This window comes from Lacerta agilis, chromosome 8, assembly GCF_009819535.1.
Source record: "Lacerta agilis isolate rLacAgi1 chromosome 8, rLacAgi1.pri, whole genome shotgun sequence".
Lineage (NCBI taxonomy): Eukaryota > Metazoa > Chordata > Lepidosauria > Squamata > Lacertidae > Lacerta > Lacerta agilis.
The window spans coordinates 40,549,306-40,568,920 of NC_046319.1; the positions used below are offsets into that span (position 1 = coordinate 40,549,306).

Consider the following 19,615-nt stretch of genomic DNA (forward strand, 5'->3'; position numbering starts at 1 on the left):
AGGAGCAATCTGTAGAAAGGTGGACCCATTGTTAACTGATTTCCAATCCCAGGGAGCCTGCTTCTTTCCCCTTGTTTCTTTTCTGGCTTCTCACAGGTGTGGATATGTGCTGTAAATAATTTCCGGAGAAGCTGAACCTCAGTTCTCCCCAGCATCTTTGGGAACTTTTGCAATATATACCCCCCCCCCCCGGTGTTTTGTTCCATGACATCTTTACTAGGCCATGTGACTTCCTTCTGAGTTTGTAGTTTGGACATCTGCCGTCCAGAAGAGGCAGGAGGTTATTAAAAGCCATTTCCTGTTGCTGTGTTGTGCTATGGTTTGATTGTATGTTTGTGTGTTCCTGTTGCATTTTATCTATCTAAACAGTATAAAAACATAGTTTTCCTGTTTAGGCTGTAAATGTTATTATTAATATTTAATCTAATAGGCCTGCTTTCTCATGTTATTTGTGGGACTTGTGGGGACTCAGTGGTGAATAGGAGGGGGTGCCTTGAACGGCCATTTATTTACTTTTATCCATGGCCTTTACAACCTCATGATTATTCTTCCCTGTGGAGTGCTTAGGACATTCTTGGAAGTCATAAGAGGTGCCGATGGTAAGTGAATTTGGTACAGAGAGCATTAAAAGCTGGAAGCAGAGGCTGCTATGTTCTGAGCCTTTGGAGTCTGGGTCTTGCATGGATTTTTCTGCCTTCCTTGAGGCAAACACTAGTTATGTTGGCTGCCTTTTCCCTATCAAAGGGAAATATGTTTTCTGCATAACAAATACAGTTTACATTGGAATTGCCCAGATTCTGTGTTGTGTATAATTTATGCAGATCAAGCACATTTGCATGTATTTAGCATAACTTATTATGCTTAAGCTATGCAGGGCACCGGAGCTCAGCCCCCCAGTCATCAGAAATCCTATCCTATTCTTCTGTTGCTGTTCAGTTATGGTTGCATAATTTCATGTGGCATTTCCCATACATTTTACCCAGCCTTTCTTTGCAGTCGTAAGAACTGGGTCCTTGCCTTTGCTTTAAAATGTGGAAGCTGAGATTCTCAGGGCAGTTCTTAAACATTATGTATTTTTTGACTGTCTTTAAAATATACAAACACACAGGAGCTGCCAGGGCTGCAATACGAAATCAAAGCTTGGTGTGGAAGGGGCTTCTTTCCCCTTTGCACCATTTCCTGCACTGAGAATACCCCCCTCCAGATGATTTTGCTCCTTGTAGCAGGTGCATTTGCAGGTGCAAGAAGAAAGGATTAAAATCCTCTCTCTATGATATTTCAACCTCTGAGGCTGCATTGTGTTTAGGGGAATGGGCGGAGAGCATTTACTTCGCATACAGAAGGTCCCAGCTTCAATCCCCAGCATCTCCAAGTAGACCTGGGAAAGATTCTGTGCCGGAAATGCTGAAGAGCCTCTAGCTGCCAGTGTAGACAATACTGAGCTAAATTGTCCAATGGTCTGATATAACAGAAGGCAGCTTTCTGCTGATAGGAAATGGGGAAACAGCCTTATACCAGGTCTTACTCCAGTACATTTCCTGCATCTTCAGGGGAATTGACTAAATTACATTTGATGACCCTTCTTCCTCTGATTCCAGGTCAGACTATTTGCCCATCTAGCCCAGAAGCATCTTTTCTAGCTGGTGACAGCTTTCCAGGGTCTTTCCCATCACCTCTTACCTCATCCTTTTAACTGGAGGTTTCGGGGGCTGATTCTTGGGACTTCCTACATGCGAAGTACAATCATGTCCCATACACATGTGTAGTGCCCTCCTCAGGATTTGGAATCCTGCTCTCTCCACCATATTCCACACTTCTGAGGAATTGGGGAGTCTGTAGCTCTGCCCTCTCATGCTTCATCAGCCTGTCAATAAATGGTATGCCTGCAAAACCACATGTGACTATAGAAGCACTGGGGAAGCTCATCCACCAAAATGCTCCCTGTAAGGGTCTCGATGAATGAGTTGTTGTGTCTGTGAGTGTTATATAATTATGAAAAGCATACTGCATTTCCTATTTTGCAAATGTGGAACTGATAATGGTTGGGTTTCCTCCATTTATGTTTGCTGCATCACCAGCTGTGAAAGCCAGACCCTAGGATGCCTGTTTTGTTGATTTCAGGGGTAGATAAGGACACAGGAGGGATGGGCAAATTGGGGTAGTCATTACCATCACCTCACAGTTACACATTCTAGATTTGCCTCCTTGGCGCTGTACGCTATGAATTGGTTAGGCCCTGTCCAGTGTTATAGTGATTTGGCTAATTTGCATAGGGTAGACGTGGGGAATATTTGTCGCTTCAGATGTTTCCAGGGCCAAGCCACTAATGAGGCAAGGTGAGGCAACTGCCTCAGCCGGCAGGATCCGCAGGGGCAGCAGACCTGTTCTCTAAGTAATGGATTGCTTGCCGCTGTTGCAGTAGGAGCAACAACTGTGGTGCGCTCCTTGGAGGCCAGATCTGCCCCGCTCCATGCTACCTCTACAGCGACCTTTTGGCCAATAGGAAGCACTGCTGATCTCCTCCCCGTTGGGTAGATATTTATTCCCCCCTTGGTCCTGATGTTGATCTTCATTCACCCCTTCTTCCCTGGCCATGGGAGGATGGAACACCATTTTGTGGTTCACTTCAGGTGTCAAAATATATTGAGCCAGTCCTGGATATTGCTGAACTATAACTCTCATCATCCCTGGCCATTAGCTATGCTTGCTGGGCTGAAGGGAGTTGTAATCCACAACATCTGGTGGACCAAAGATTCCTCACACCTGGCATAGGGCAATTTGTATTGTGGAAAATTTATTTGCATGAGAAAATTTTCAGATGCTCTCAAGAATTATCAAACTTAGAATGTTTATTTTACTTGTATTTAGTAAACAAAGCTGAATACTTTTGAAATTGCCAAGCTTGCATATTTATTTTCAGTTGGCATTCGGTCATCATTGCTAATGAGAGTGTGAAATCTCCTGTGGAAAATTTTCTGCTGCACGTTCCAAAAGGACTAGAAGCATTTTGGTGCCAAACTTCTCTCAGCTTATCTGTTTGATGCCATCTGCCTCTCCTCCCACAAAAATGATGGGAAAATGCCTTCTCAGCTCTGCACGTATAATGCCTTTGCTCTTCTGTACTGTAACTTGCATGCATGGCGTGGGTATTCATGTTGGGGTAGGAGTGTGAAACCTGAGGCCCTCCAGATATTGTTGGATTTCACTCCCGTCAGCCCAGCCAACATGGTCAGTAGTCCAGAAAGATGGCAGTTGTGGTTCATTGACACCTGTAGGGCTCTCCCACCCCTGTAGGGGGATCAGGGGAGAAGCAATTACTCTGGCAACCCTTTTGCTCCTTGTAGCCTGGACTGGGCTCTTTTCTGTGTGCTGATTGTTGTGGAATTTTGTCTCTCAGCCCTTCCTTTGGAATGCTGGGAGAATCTCATTCATTGTGAAGCCCACATAGCTCACCAAGTGTTTTTCGTGGTGGGAGGTGTTCCCTGCAGGGCTAGTGAAGGCATGGAAGAGGAGGAGGAGGACGACAATGTGGAAGGTCAGGGTAGGCGTGGGGCTAAGATTATTCTTGGCTCTTAGCATGCTGAGGCAGCAGCAAACTTGTTTAGACATTATACCTTCTGAAAACTGTTCTCCAGGCCAGAGACAGCTGTTGGGATAAAAGCAGCTTTACAGCATGGGGGGAGGGGTTGGGAGGAGTAGAGAAGAAGTCAAGGGAAGAAAGATGGGGATCCGCAGAGGAAAAAGTTGTGTGGCCCAGCATTACATGAAGGAAAGTTTCTGTCCTTAGCAGTGATGTTGGACTTTCCAGAAAAATTTGACCTGGAAAATTTTCCTATGCAAAGTAGCCTAAATTTGCATGGGGTAATTTTCAGTTTGCGTCAGGAAATCTTCTGATGTCTCAGAAGAGAGTGATCTAATTTAGAGTGTTTATTTTTCTTGGGTATCATAAACAAAGTGAAAAACTGAAGTTGCCCAGCTAAACTCTTTGCAGTTGGTGCCCATCCACTGTTACTAATGAACTTAGAAAAAGGAAAGTTTTCTAAGGAAAAAACAGAACTATGGGAAATTCACCACCCTGAATTACTGCTTTTTGTTTATGTGATCCTGCAGTTCAGGAATGGTTTTTTTTGTATTCTGAGACAATTTCTCCACCCCACCTAAAGCAAGGGAAGACCATCCTTTCCTGTCAGATTCTTTCATCTTTAAAAAAAAGAAAAGCATAGCAACTGTGGCCATATTTAAACCATTAATTAAAAAAATAACTGGCATAATAGGGCATGTGAATGTTCCTAGAGCATATAGGAGGAACAGACCTCAGAGTGTGCAAAATGGGCACAACCTTTGACCTGCCTAGGAAGGCTTTGCTGCTTTATTGTCTGTTTCACATTTAACCTCTCCTGGTTGCAAACATAAGCAGGTTTTTGTGCTCCAGCAGCTGATATTTATGTAGCCATCATCGCTAATAGCCATTCATAGCCTTGCCCTCCTGATGCTGTTTTTAAGTGGCCCCATTTGGTGCCTATTATTTATCTCCCTTTTAAAAATGCAGTTTATATCCCACCCTTCCTTCTGAAGGAGCACAGGGCGGCAAACACACCAATAATATAAATAGCCTAAAAATAGTTTGTTTGTTTTTTAAAAAAACCTTCTAAAAATAAAAGATTCTCTCAACCAGTGATGTCAGGGTTTCTAGGAACAGTGGCTTTTCAGCCTGGGTAAACAGGAATGTTTTTAAGTTTCTCCTGAAAGTCAACAATGTGGGACACCGGCACAGCTTACCAGGGAGGGTGCTCCACAAATGGGAAATTGCCACTGATAAGGCCATGTCATGGGTCAGTGTTGATAGCCCAGTGGTGGCACCTCACCTGCCTGTTGTAGGGTACAATACTGATGGTTGATACTGAGGATGCTTGGTTATTGAGGAATATTGATGAAGGCACTGCTGCTTAATTTTTCATGCTTATGGGGAATGTGCTGCCATAACAGGTATAACAGAGGTTTGTGCAAAGGCCTCATTGCTTAGCATGGGTCTCAGTTTTTCCTTCTAGGACTTTGATGTTTCTGCCATCTTATCCCTAAGCCAGGCTGGACAGCATCACTGGTTGGCTTAAGTGTCTGATATAGTTAGCATTAAACTCCCTTACGCACACCACCACCACCTAACACAACAATGGAAAATGCAGCTGCTCTGACAAACCCGCTCCCTGTTCTCCCTCTGCCCTCAAATCTTTGGGTGCTTGTTGCATGTGATTGCTTTGGAGTGTCCTGGCTACCTTCTTCCCTAGGCTCACTTTAATTTGGACGGTTGGCTTGAAAGGGTTCCAGGAAGCTTAGAACAGCCTGTGCCTCTCTGCCTGTGACAGCCTGGGACAGAGAGGTCTCAGCAGAGTTAATGTTTATCCAGTGAGAGTGACTGCTGCTCTGAGATTTGGGCCTCCAGGGCAACTGAGACCTGACATTTCCCTTCTGCACAGAGAATGGCAGCTAATGCAGGTACAACACCTCTGCAGGTCCAGTGCTGATCATGGATTGGCAGTCGATTTTTGCAAGAAATGCACACTAGAACACTTCTCTCCCTCCCCCCATTCCCGTCTCCCATTGAGCACAAGCTGTTTGCTGACCCTTTCCTACAAAGTTTATCTTCTTGTCAATTCTGGAATAGTTCCTCACATCTGATAGGAATGTAGAAAGCCGAGTCATTCTATTGGTCCATCTAGCTCAGTATTGTCCACACTGTCTGGCAGCACCTCTCCAGGGCTTCAGAAAAAGAGTCCCCCAGCCCTATCTGGAAATGCCAGGGATTGAACCTGGAACCGTTTGAAGGCAATGCATGTGCTCTGCCACTGAGCTACAGCCCTTTCCCTTGATCAGAGAAGGTGTGCGTTTTCTGCCCTTTCTCAACTTCCACATTTACATAGGCACAGTTGTCAAGCTCTTTGAAAAGGCGAGAGAAGGATGGTCTTGTTGAGTGGGGGCCTTGAGCAGCAGTGCCTTTCAGAACCCCATGCTCAGACTGTAGTTGCCTTATCATAGGAATCTCAGACTACTGTTAGAGAAGAGGAGGAATCTAGGCCCACCCTCCCTTATTTGGAAACAAGTACACTGTGCTTTGAAAAAGGCTTTAGGGGAACTTGTGAAGTCTGCGTGATTGGCTTGCAGCTTTCATGTCACTTTTCTTTAACTCTTCTTTAAGTCTGCTTCGAGAAGTGCAATGTACTTTGAGGTGTTTCTTTAAAACTATAAGCTTCTGGAACGAATGTGGTTTAGTAGTGGAATACCTGCCTAAGCTCCTGGGTTCAATTCCTTGCATTTCCAGCAAAATGGTAGCAGGCCTAGAAAATACCAGGAGATCAGTATTGCCTTCTCTGGGTAGCATCTGCTCTCCAGAGTTTTAGGCAGAGAACCTTTCCCACCACCTGCTACTTGAGATCCTTTTATGGAGGTGCCAGGGATGGAAGCGGAGACCTTCTGCATGAAAACCAAGTAAGCCAAAACCTGAGAGAGAAAATGAAGCTGCTGAGTCAGACTGTTGGGCCATCTAGCTCAGTTTTGTCCACACTGCAGCGTTTCTCCAGCAGTAGCATATCTCCTGAGTTTCATAACGGAGTCTGTCAGCCTGACCTGGAGATGCCGGGGGGTTGAACCGGGAACCTTCTGCATGCGAAGCCGATGTGTTTCCCCATCTTAGTGGAAGAGCATCTGCTTTGCATGCAGAAAGTCACAGCTTCAATCTCTGGAATCTCCAGGCAGACCTTGGGAAACCCTGGAGAGCCACTGCTGCCCAGTGCGGAAAATACTGAGCTAGATGAACCAATGGTCTGATTTGGTGAAAGCTCCCTAGGTTCCCATGGAAAACTGCTACTGTTCAGAGTATTGTAGATATTACTGGGCTGGAATGGTCAGTGATCTGACTCAGTACAAGGTGGCTGGGTACTTTTATGTATTACATAACCACTCAAAGCTTTCCTCTTCGCAAAACATTACTCTTTGGGGTTGGCAGTGGTGGGTGGACCTTGATAAAAAGAAAAATTAAAATGGCAGGTTCCACTGTAATATGTACAGAGCAAGGATATGCAGGCCCAAGTATGTGTTGTGCTGATTTGCTGAAATACTGAATTTGGTTTTCTTACTAGAGAATTGTAGTTTTGTTGGCAGATAATTTTCCATGCTTCAGTGGATAGGATGTCGTAAAAGTGTGAGTGACTGGGTCTTGTAAAAACCTGAATGCGAATCTTCACTTTATGATAATCTTTCTGTTTGAATGTGCTGTTTCAGTTCAACACTTGTGTAAACACGATTCACAAATTCTATTAATTCTGGCTGCTTTACAGAACTGTACAATTAGGAAAAGCATGTATTTGCATAATTTAGTCTTTTAATTTGCATCATATGGCCTTTACTTATAAATATCTAGGCTGCTCAAGGTTAAGCTAACTGTAGCTTTGTCGAAGTAGGATCTTTATACAAGGTGAGCTGGCACAGCATCCAGCAGCTCACAACTTTTTCCTAGTTGAAATTTTGCCTGTCCTGGTGAGAGTAAGATAATATTTGCAGACTTTTAGCTGCCTAAAGTTAATGGTGGCAGAATGGTTTTCTTTACATGTCTGAGGAACACTGGAAGCTCCCTTATATGAGGTTAAGTTATTTGTCCATTTCATCCAGTATTGTCCACTCTGCTCTAGCCATTTTGGGAAGGACCATAACTGAGTGGTCAAAGCCTTGCATGCAGAAGTTTCAGGTTTAACCCTGCTCAGCAGCTTCAGGTAGGGCGGGGAGAGACCTGCCTGAAACCCAAGAGAGATGCTGCCCATCAGTGTTGACAGTACTGAATTAGATGTACCAATGATGAGACTCAGTAGAAGGCAGCTTCCTAATATTGTACTCTAACTGGCAACAGTTCTCCAGGGTCTCCAACAGAGGTCTTTCCCCACCCCCTGCAACCTGATCCTTTTAACTGGTGATGCCAGGAATTGACCACTGGATCTTCAACTTGCAAAGCAGGTGCTGTGCTACTCAGCTGCTCTCTCTCTCTCCCTCTGCCCCCAATTTGTTGTCATGTGGGGAAAGATGATTAAGCCACACCTTAGCAAAAGTTGGCGTCCTCCTTTGGGCCATGTGCAGTGTTGAAGCACATTATCTCTGTTCCTAAGTCCTATAAATGTCCTCAGACTTTAAGGGGAACTGCTAATTGCACAGAAGGGAGTAGATTTAGCAATGCTGTACTGATGCCCACAGACTCCAGCTGCTGTAATTTATAGCGCAGGAACAGTGGGTACACCACAACCGCCTCCAGAAATATGTTCAGCAAAGAATTGGGCAGCAGACTGCTCAAGCTTTACATTTAACTTTGCTTATGTTTCAGAGACAGGGAGAGATTAATGTTGTTCCTGCTCACATGAGAGGTACATTATAATAATCACATTCTGTTTCTCATTGCTCAACTTTAGTGCCTTTTTATATACACACATATATAACTGTTATTTTTGCAAATTTATTAAAGAAAGAGAAAAGAACACAAAGAGGGCTGTAAGAAAAGCAAAATCGTCAGCTCACATTCACAGAGCAATAAACATCAATACATCCATCTGAATTTACACATACATAATGGATATATGCCCTCCAAATTTCTGAGAATGTATCCAAACAAAGTTGGTGTTTATAGAAAGTAGATTCAAATGTAGCAAGGGCAATAAGGTCTTCAAACAATTGCATAATATACAGTATGGTGAATATTTATCCTTCCAAGATAAATATGAAGTGTAAGTCTCTTAGCAACCACAAGCACCCATAAAGTCTGTTTCTGTTGTCCTGCTTTTAGTCTCCATGTACAGGAATATAATTTAAAAGTGCATGAACACCTGCAAATATCATTGATTTCTCCAGTACAAGATTAATATGAACAGCAACTTCAAACCAAGAAGGATGTATCACTGGACAAACCCACATCATATGTCTCAATGAGGCATTTCCAACATTTCTCCTCCAGCATCTGACAGGGCCTTCTTATACAACTGCTGTGGAGTCTAGTATACCCAAAATGCCAGTTTTTTTGCTGACTCAATCTCTATTTTAAATCTAAAGAAACATTCTGTATAGATTCTAAAGCAATTTCCCATTGTTTAGCTTGCATGGCACACTCTAATTCATGGTTCCATTGTCCCATAAGTTTCTGATCTTCTACTTTATACATTTCAAATAAACATTTATAAACAGTAGCAACTGGTTTGGTATTTTATGATGATCCAATTATTATTTCCAGCTGTTAAGGGGATGCTGAATACTCAAAGCTGATGGGCCATAAATAAGACACCATTTATGTTGCTTTGGAAATTTTTGAATTTCCTCATGATGTTATAAAGTGGATTCAAATTTTGTACTATCCTAAGTCGCAAGTGAGGGTGAATGGAATCCTTTCGGATTTGCTTGATATAGAGAAAGGTACTGTACAAGATAGACTGCCCTCTTTCTCCATTGATATTTGATCCATGTTTGGAACTGTTGGCAGGTGCAGTTAGACAGAACAGGAAGATCTATGGTTTTGTGCCTGAGCAAGTGGAATTTAAATTAGGTTTGTATGCAGATGATTTGCTACTATTTGTTGGTAGACCTAAAACATCCATTTTGCAATTAATGAGATTAACTGATAAATTTAGTAGAATTTCTGGATATACGAGAAAAAGGTTAAAATATGAATTAATGCCAGTGGGCGATCACAAATTGCCTGCTTTCTATGCTAACTGGTGTTTTTGCTGGTGCCCAAATATTCTAATGTATTTAGCGATCTTGGTTCCTGCAGATATTTGTCAGATTATTAAATTAAATTTAAATACTGTAGGTTAATAACAACATCTCCATTGATTTGTAAAGATGGGCACTACTTAAATTTAGTATTCTGAATAAGGTAAATACACGTACTGCACAAATGATCTATGTTTTGCTTGGTCTACACATTTACCAAGCCTATTTTCAAAAGTGTAATAAACTTAAAAGAATGCTGTTGCCTATATCAGAAGGAGAATTTAATTTTCCTGATATTGCTCTTTACCACATGGCATATCTGTTTATGTTTATAAACAGGTGGCGGGTTTCTTTTTCTATGACTGCCTCAGTTTTCAGACTTCCTCATTCCTCCCCTGCCCCCAGTTTGCATGTCCTCTTCCTTCCAGATTGTGCACAAGGGAGAGAAAGGGAAGCATAAATGCTGAAAACGCTTTTGCCTTCTAGTTCCCTTCTGTTCATTGGCTGAGAATGGCTAGGAACAGGGTCTAGTTTTAAAGTGACTTTGCCAGTACACACCTATGCAGGAGTCACTCAGAGGCTGCCTGTTGCCAAACTCTACAGAAGGGAAAGCCTGAGTTCATAACTGAAAAGCGTTTGCTTTTTACAGTTGTTCCTGTTGACTCTGATCTTAGCTGGGCACCCTTGAAATGGTAGTAAAGCACGATAGACAGAAAAGCTGGCTTTCCATAGCATTATTCCATTCCAGAGTACATTTCATTGGAAATAGGAGCCAGGCTGACTCACACTGAACTCAGAAATTTTGTAATGAGCCATAGAAGTATTTGTGTAAACTGGTCCTTTCCTGCTGGAGCCTGCATATAGCAGTGCCCTGGCGTCATCTGGTCAACAGTTACACTGGTACCCAGAATTTCTTTCATTTATGCTTCTTAAATTTGCAATCGTCTTTCCCCAGCTAGGCCTCAAGCTGTGAAGCCTGGAAATAACACCAAGGAGGCTTCCACTTGGACTTCACAATTCCCAGTTTCCAACTTCATTGTCACTTGGTGTATATGTAGTCAACTTTGCATGATTTACTATGGTAAAGTTGCCTGTGTCAGCTGCGGCACTCGATTGCCAGGATATTTGTAAAATTCCAAGTGAAAAGTTGGAACATTCATTCATTTTTTGTTTTGACCTTTTTATTAATGCATGTGCACTCTCGGGAAGAGAGGCATTGAAAAAAGATCAAGCCAGTACAGTGCTACCTCGACTTACAAATTACTCGACATACGAATTTTTCGACTTACGAATGAAAAAAGTGCCCACGCGCCTACGAATTTTTCAACATCCGAAGGACATCCGTTGGCGGTTTTAGATGGGGTTTACTCGACTTATGAATTTTAGATGCAGTTTACTTGACTTACAAATTTTTCCGAATTTTTCGTTTCCAATGCATTCCTATGGGAAAATCTCTTTTTTCGACTTACAAATTTTTTGACCTACGAATGTGCATTCGGAACGGATTAAATTCATAAGTCAAGGTACCACTGTACTGGCAGTTGAAAAGTGATACTGTTTACAGGGACTGTCTTTCAGAACATGTAATGGTGGAATTGAAACATACAAAGATAGTTAAAATACTGCTGATGAGCAACTTAGTGGGAAAGAGGTTGGGGAGATAGGGAGGCTAAATGTAGTTACATAATCCTTTTGAAAAGCTGATATGCAGAATTTTATTTTGTTTTTTTAAAAAGGGATCCACATGTGCTAAAAAAAGTAATGATTTCAAGTGAAGCAATGCACCCGCTACATTGCCAGCTTCCTGGCAGGCCATTTCTCGTTCCAGATGTTTGCCAGTCCACACAAGTGAAAAGCTAGCCCTCTAATTGTGTTAAATTTGAAGGTCAGAAAAAATTGTCCTTTATTTCTGAAGATGCTGGAATATGACATTTTGGCAGCCATTTTGTCTGGAGTCTTTTGTAATGACACAATTCCAGATGGAGGGGGAAAGGTAGTGCAGAAGCACCTTGAGGCACAGGGGAGTCGCAGGTACTGCTTGGCAGCGAGGAGGGGGGAGAGAATGGACAGGTCATAGTGACTCATGGCATAACTGGGAAGGTAGCCTTGGAGCTTAGCCATGCTGCTTCCCTGGTCTCCTCTAGGCTGCTCCAGAGTGTTGTTAACTTGCTCTTAGTCGTGCAAGAGGATGAGCCAATGGATTACTCAGATTGGGGGCTGGGGATGTGACTGCTGAGTCGCCTTCTGCTTGGTCCTTATCTTCGGCTGCTGTGAAAGACTCTGCCAGGGACTGCAATTCTAAAGCTCCCTAAGGATTAGAATCGCCCAGCTGGATCAAAGGAAATACTGGGGTGTAACCAATGGAATGTGAAATGTCTTTGGTTGTAGTCCCACGTTTGGCACTTTTGGTCTGTTCTGAATAAAAAGACAAAACAGGTCAAATTTTCCATTTCCATACATGCATTTAAAACTGTCCTGTTGCCTGGCATTGAAACTGAATCTGAGCTACATACAGGGAAGTCCTCAGCCAGTCAAGTGGTAAATTTAAACTTCAGTAAGCCTAGTAGAAAAGGTTCAATCAAGTGGCTTCCTGGTTCCTGAGCCAAGGGAGACAGCATTGTGGGTAGCCTTAGAAGGAACCCAAACCCACCCTCCTTCCTTCCTGTATCAGCAAAGCTGGACTGCACAACTATAGGGTTGCAAGCCTCTGTGATGTGTTTGCTGCTGTTCTTCTAAATGTGTCCATTGTTGATAGCTGTGCATATCCAATCTCTTGCATGTCCCCCAAGATGAAGGGCATAAATTCATTGAGCCGAATTATTGGTCCATCTCATCATTACTCTGGCAGTGGTTCTCTAGGGTCCTGGGCAGAGGTCCATTTTGTTACCAACCACCTGATCATTTTAACTGGAGACACCGGGAATTGAACTTGAACTTGGGAATTTTATCCATGCAAACGCTCCTGCGTTCTTCTTAATGCATACCCAGGAGTCGCTAGACCAGATAACTTAGTGAGGCTGCAAAACAAAATGGTCCAAGTTCCTACCCCTTTCATGAGATGCTGTGGAGAATACCCCCCCCAGTTAAAAATAAAAGCAGGAGGGTCCATATAGCTCAATCCCCTGCCCTAAAGAAAGGACAGCCACCCATTAAACAAGGTGACAATATGACATAAACAGAGAAGAGGTGCACTTCAGAAGTATGCCAACAAAACAAATATATCTGATGAGCTTTAAGGAAGTAAGCCAAGCCACATACTGCAGTGGGATGCCAAAAGAAACCCCATGTGTACACAAAACAAACCCAAACCTTAGGTTCCTAGCCAGTTTGAGATAGAGCTTCAATTCTTTCCTGGCCACAAATATGGTATTCAACCAGACTCTGAGCAGAAGGAAAACCTGCCCAACAGATCTTCCAAAAGTAAGCCCGGCCCCGCTAGCGTTAAGCAAACTCTTCTTCTGCGATATGCCAACATTTCTCCACGCTGTTCTGCCAAGTTGGAGAGATCTGATCCCATGGCAAAGAGATGCCAGACTCAAAAGGAAGACAGTGAGCTTTGCCTTTAAACAGATTGCCCGGAATTGGTCCGGGATCTTGTGTGTGAGAGATATGGGGGACCTGCCTTAATGCAGCCTCCCCTTGTTATATCTTACTCAGCATGGCAGCAGCCTCCTGTCTCCTTCCCGTGTGGCTGAGGAGGGGTGTGGGAAGGAGGCGCTTCCCCTTGGTTTCCTGTCTCAATCACATGGCTTCGGACGGTTTCCATGGCAAAGGCAGGAGGGGGTGGGTGCTTCAGAGCGAGTGCCTTTAAGACTTCAGTGTTTTCTCTCTGTCCATGGGAGTGGAACAAAGGGAACGCGACAAGAGCCGCACACGCTTTCTCTCCCTGCCTGATCTGCCTGGGCACCTGGACATGTAAGTCTCCAGGGGTTCCTCAAACATTTTGACAGGTGAAACTTAAAGACAAGGCAGACAGCTCTGGGATAGCCGAGTGTCCCCCCCCCCCCCGCACTTTAATATCTGGTGAGCGGTATGTATTTAGCTTGTAACTGGGCTGGCTGAGATGCAACCGCTGACTAGATACATTACCTCAGTCGCAGGAGATAGAGTGCAAAGGTTGTGGTACTTGGGGGGAAGCAGCTACTGAAACCGGTTATCGCTCTTGACTAGTGATGGGTGGAGAGCTTTGTTATGGTCCTGCCAGCCATGGGTATAAGCTTGAATTTCACTTTGCTTGCTTTGCTGTAGGGTTGATGGGAGTCTCTGGAAGGCAGAAGAACCCAGATTTCTGTTTCTGTTTCTCTAAGAGCACATCTTCAAGATCCTTAGAAGCAGACTGGTTTTTGCCTTGGCATCCTTCAGCCTCCCTATTTTTGCTTGCTGCCATAGTGGTTGAACTCTGGAAAGAGAAAAGTTCTGTTTCTCTAGTAGACTTTTTTTTTTTTTTTGGGTGAAATGGGGATTCAGACCCATGTGATGGCTTGTTAATATACTTCTTAAAATCACATTTTATTTCTTCCTCCAGGGTAATGGATTCAGGGCACCACATATGGATTTATTCTGTTTTGTCAACAATCTTAAGGGAAGTGATGGTAATTTGCCCAAGGACCGTTCTGTAGTGGGTTTTGTGGCTGGTGGGAGATTTGCTGTCCAAGCCCAACATTCTGTTGCATCCTGTTTCCTCTTGTGTAAGATGGTAGAATAGAATTTGCCACTTTAGACATGATGGCGGTAAAATGTGAAAAGTTCCTAGCAAATAGAAAAGTACCGCAACAGGGAAGAGTCTTAGCATAGGGTGGTGGCTTTTTTTAAAAATGGCAGAGCATTCATAATTGCTTTTCCTGCCCAGTTGCAGTCTGAAGTGGTATAGTTCTCTTTACAGCCTTAAGATTCCCAGTATAGATCAGGCCTTAATACATTATCAGGGTGTGGTAGTTTCTGTGGCTTAATTGATCTGGAGTTAGAAGATTGTGACATTTGTATGTGGTGTAAACCCGGGCCAAATGGAACAGGTTATTTTGCCAAGCAAATTGTGGCTTTGAAAATAACTTAGGTACAGGGTCAAAGGCCTGCATTTTAGGGTTGTTGTTTTTTTGGTTGAACTTGTGATTAAAGCCATGAGTTAATGAATTCAAGTAGAGAATGCCAAACCCCTCTGGTTTAGTAGTCATCGATATGGCAAAGCTTATGGCAAAGTCACCAGCATATTCACCTGTAGAGAACTGCCAGCCTGCCAGCCACTGTGTTTATAATCCTTACCATCTGACCTCAGCCTCTTCAGCGGCAAGCAATTGTTCTTTCATTTTCTGCCAAAAATCTGTTTGAGGAAGAAAAACACTCACTGGGCAGAGCTTTGCTCTGAAAATATTACAGAAATTTCCCTGGTGTAGTCCATATATTATTTGAATGCACCAGATTTATGATTCACATTGTATTTTATAGCACCCTTGGATTTTATCACCCCTCTTCCTTTGTTTAAGACTGTTGATTGTAAGCTTAGCATTCTCTTAGCTACTCTGTGTTCGTAGAATCATAGAATTGTAGAGTGGGAAGGGACCCCAAGGGTCATCTAGTCCATCCCCCCTGCAATGCAGGAATCTCAACTAAAACATCCATGAAAAATGGTCCTCCAGCCTCTGCTTAAAAACCTCCAGTGAAGGAGAGTTCCACTGCTGAACAGCTCCTACTGTCAGAAAATACTTTCTGATGTTTAGTCGGCATCTCCTTTCTTTGTAACTTGAATCCATTGGTTTGGGTCCTAGCCTTCAGAGCAAAAGAAAACAAGCTTTTCATCCTCCACATGATAGCCCCTTAGCTGGGTAAGGATTAAAAGACGTAAGAAATTCCAAATCTTATAATACATTCATGTCTCTTTTAGTTGTGAAAAGGGTGGCTTTTATTTGTTTGTTCCTTTATAAAATGTATTGATCCCACAGTGCTTTACAATAAAATCACAGTGCTTTACAATAAAACTAAATTTAAATAATTAAGCCAATAAAGCAAAAGCATGTATCTCTTTTCACAGCAAGATAACTTGATTCCCACATCTGATTTTCTGCGCTGTGGGAGTAAGGTGCCAAGCTAGATATGAAGAAGGCTTGTTAATGCAGATTGTGTTGCGGGAAAATGAAGAAAAAAGCAAAAAGGAAAGGAAGAAAGCTCCTAGTTCTTACTGAAGTGGGTTGTAGCTCAGCATCTGGGCAGTTTTACTTCATATTGCGACTCATAGGATTCTGCATTCCTCAATACAAACAAACAAACAAATCCTTGCCCTTAGAAATGTAGCATGTCAGGGAGAAGGCTGCACTAGAAGTGTTCTCCCTGATAAGTAGTTCACAAAACAAGCCCTCCATATAGTAAACTAGATTTGAGGGAAAGTGTTTCTAGTGTAAACCACCTCTCTGACATGACAGCTTCTTAAGAACAGGGATTTATTTGTTTTGTATGGTAAAGCATCTCTGCTCCTGGCCCAGCCTGGGTGGAACTGGTGAAACACTGCCTTAGTGAGAAATAGCCCACTAATGTGTAGAAAGGAGAAAAAGGTGAATCCTTTTGCTGGTAAATGTGTGCAAAATCTTGATTTTTTTTGTTTTTGTTTTATTTATCATTATTAACCCCATCGATGGGTTTGGATTAGCAAAAGTCTGTATGAATGCCAGTGTGGTTATTTACATTGGATTACATCAACAGGTGTGGGAACATACAGCTATTTCAGACCACCATGCCATTTGGATAATTGCAGTTTGGACAACGGGTATATTGTAGCATTTAATAACCAGAACCAATGCGACCAACAGATGTTTAATGCAATTTTTGGGAACCTATGCGATTGAACAGAGACTAAGGCTATATACCGGTAGTTGAAACTATATTGTGTTTAATGGAGGAGGCCATCTGTTCTGTCTCTTGGCTTCTTGAAGGCTTTTTTTTTTTTTAAAGGATCCTATTAATCTTGCAAGTTCTCCCTCCTCCCCGTAATGGGAGGTCTGTAGAATAATTAGACTGCAGTCGTTTCCTGAGCCCTCAACAGCAAACAATGCTTGTGCTGGTTGATTATGTAGAAAAGCCACGTGGATTCTGCCAAATGACAGCTTATTAGCTGAAATAATTGCTGCAAAGCTGCTTGTGGGCTGGGCTGGAGTTGAGAGGTGGGCGAAGAAGAGAACAATTCAGGAACACGTGGTCTCTGTATATATCTGTGCTTGTTTATGTGTAGGTGTAGGCAGGAGCCCTCCACAAAGGAATAAAACTCTTTGCTTAGGTCAAGTTTTGTGGTGTCAAAGCATTTATGAGATCCCTGAGTCTGTGTTTTGTAGTGGTGCTTTTTTTTTTTTTTTTGCATAGTTCTCCATGGGAGCATCTCTCTTGTGCTGTACACTTTATAAGTTCCAAGGAGGGATGGAGAAGAATTTTGTGCGGTCTGCATTTTTAAGCGAACTGACCTAATTCACGCCTCCCGGACCAATACACAGATTGAAATGTAATTATCCTTCAGATTTCACACCTTGGGTTGCATTCAGCCAAGTTAAACTGGGAGTAGACCCACTGAAATTAATATATCTAAGTTAATTAATTCCAGTGTGTGTGCAACCAGTAGGACTAATGTTGGATACAACACTTTTCTGAGATTTGCAGTAGAGTTCTCAGCACAAAAATGGACCAAAATGAGTTATATTAGGGTAAAATATATTTAGAATAATTGGTATAGAACTGGTAAAAAACCCACATCTATACACAAACAACATGCACAAAGTTTATACAGGCCAGAAATGGACTGATCTGCCCACTCCTAGTGCCAAGTCACTGATATAAATCTTAAGCAGATGGGATGCAGTTACTTCAACGTGATGCTTTCTTGATACTCAACTTCTGCCCTCCCTCGTAGCTGCTGTGCTGCAATAGAATTGTGTTTCTCGTGACTTCAGTTGTTCTGTATGAACCTGTGATGGATTTGCTGCTTGCAATAGTCTTGTTGGAATCTGTCCCTTGGGCTGCTGGCAGGTCAGGCTGGCAATGCCTAGGACGAAAAGGACTGCAGGATGGGCATGCTGCACTGCAGCTCTCAGTGGACCAAGTCCAGGTTAAAGCCAGAAATAGCTTCCTAACCGCTTTTGACCTCTGCTTTGAGTTTGCTCCCAGCAAGGCTGTTCTAAAAATGTGCCCTTGGGAAGCCGCCTCTGCTCTCTGCAGTCCTCTGCATCAGGGCTGGTGTCAGTATCGCAAAGGATCAGCTAAATATTGTTGGTGCTCGTTTTATCTCTTGTGGAAAAACCCTAGGGTGGGCAAGTGTCACTTCATGTCTTATTTATAACTGGTTGAAGACTGAATTGGGGCAACATCTGTTGTTGGACTCTGCCTCCCATCACCCCAACCATTGACCAGTCTGGCTAGGGCTGATGGGAACTGTAGTCCAGCAATATCTGGAGGGCCACAGGTTCCTCATCTCTGCTTTAAGACTACAAGAGCGGGGGGACTATTTAACATGGAAAGGGAATAGTGTGTGTCTGTTGGCTCATTCAAGGTAAACAGCCACATCTCTAGAAAATGATGTAATTTGTCTGTGTATATTTATTACCGGTAGTTACTTTATCTCACCCTTCCACAGTGGAGCTGGGGGGGGGGGGGAATGTACTTTTTATCATTACAACAACCAGGTGAAATAGGTAGGGTTAACAGATGGCAACCAGCAGTCCAAGGCATCCAATCCAGTAAGGTAGGTCATTGTTAATAAATCAGTATTATTGGGGGGTGGGTGGGTTGGATATTTGAGGATGGGAAAATATGCCTTCTCTTGTGGTCAGTTGGTGAGTCCATGGATGAGATGAGCCACAACGTAGGGGCATCTCGGTTCACATTCTTAGCTGCTACCAGCTTGTGCTGGTGTTGAGGTGCAGCAATGAGTTGCATTTTTAAGGATCTGTTTCTTGATGAGTACCATAATTTAAGAATGGAGGCCATTCAGATGATTTATAAGACTTTAAATTGTGGATTTTGAATTTTTCCTTCTGTCTACCTTTATTATTTCCCTGAGTGCCAGACAGATGCTGGAAAGGTTTTGCTGCAGAAAAAAAATAAGTATTTCCTTTATTTGCTCGTTTCCTACCAACAATAAATGAGTAAGGTGTTCTTATTTGCATCATGGGAGTCACTTGCCCATATATTTTATTGCAGCATAATCTGATGCCTGTTTTCTTGGTAGTGGTCTGAGGAACCTTCCATCACAGCCATGGGCAGCAATAAATTTAACTCGTTTCTGCTTCATGTTCTTTCCACTGCATCAGTGGCAGTCTGGCTCGCACAGTCCCATTGTCCCCAGCTCCTTTGGCAAGCATCTTGCTCTTGGCAAGGCCAATGTTAATCAGTGTTTGGCAGCATGCAGAAGCCATTGAGCTTCCATGCTTAATGCCCACCTGCTATAGTACAGCCTGAGGGCCTTGCAGGACTTTAGAGCTACAAAAGTTGGCTTCAGTTGCTGGTGAAAGGAGCAGAGACATCATGGTGCAGGGAACACATCAGGATAGTTGCCATTTTGTAGTGTACAGTGTCACTGGTGGAGCGCAGAGCAGGGGTGGGGAATCTCTTCTGGTCTAGATCCTGATCTTCTCCAACCCTTAGCAGGCCAGATTTGACAGGTGAGTGGAGCTGTCTCTCTGCCAATCACCTTGGTATGTCTATGATGTTTGGTGACACTGTGCTTTGAAGCCCAGTTATTGGGGCTTCAAGGCTCAGTGTGTGATTGTATGAAAGCCCTTTTGCAAACAGCCCTGCACTGTTTTTTGAACTTACAAAAACTAAGGAGTAGTGCAGGGCTGTTTGCAAAATGGAAATTGCTTTCATCTCCCATCACTGCTGATTGGGAGTGGGAGCCCACCTTGCT

The 19,615-nt window shown here is 43.1% G+C and overlaps 1 protein-coding gene across 7 annotated transcripts in view; it reads left to right on the forward strand.

Moving 5' to 3' along the window:
• RIPOR1 (RHO family interacting cell polarization regulator 1) overlaps nucleotides 1-19,615 on the forward strand; it is a 96,430-nt gene that overhangs the window by 23,968 nt on the left and 52,847 nt on the right. For 2 of the 7 annotated variants that reach the window (XM_033158857.1, XM_033158856.1), the window contains exon 1: nucleotides 13,488-13,653. The exons of 3 other annotated variants lie outside the window; for them this stretch is intronic. In XM_033158857.1, the coding sequence (XP_033014748.1) occupies nucleotides 13,503-13,653 (151 nt within the window). In that variant the 5' untranslated portion in view covers nucleotides 13,488-13,502. Of the gene's footprint in view, nucleotides 1-13,487; nucleotides 13,654-13,929; nucleotides 13,949-14,272; nucleotides 14,331-19,615 lie in introns of those variants that run through there. 2 more of the 7 variants (XM_033158860.1, XM_033158858.1) reach the window with 2 other exon arrangements.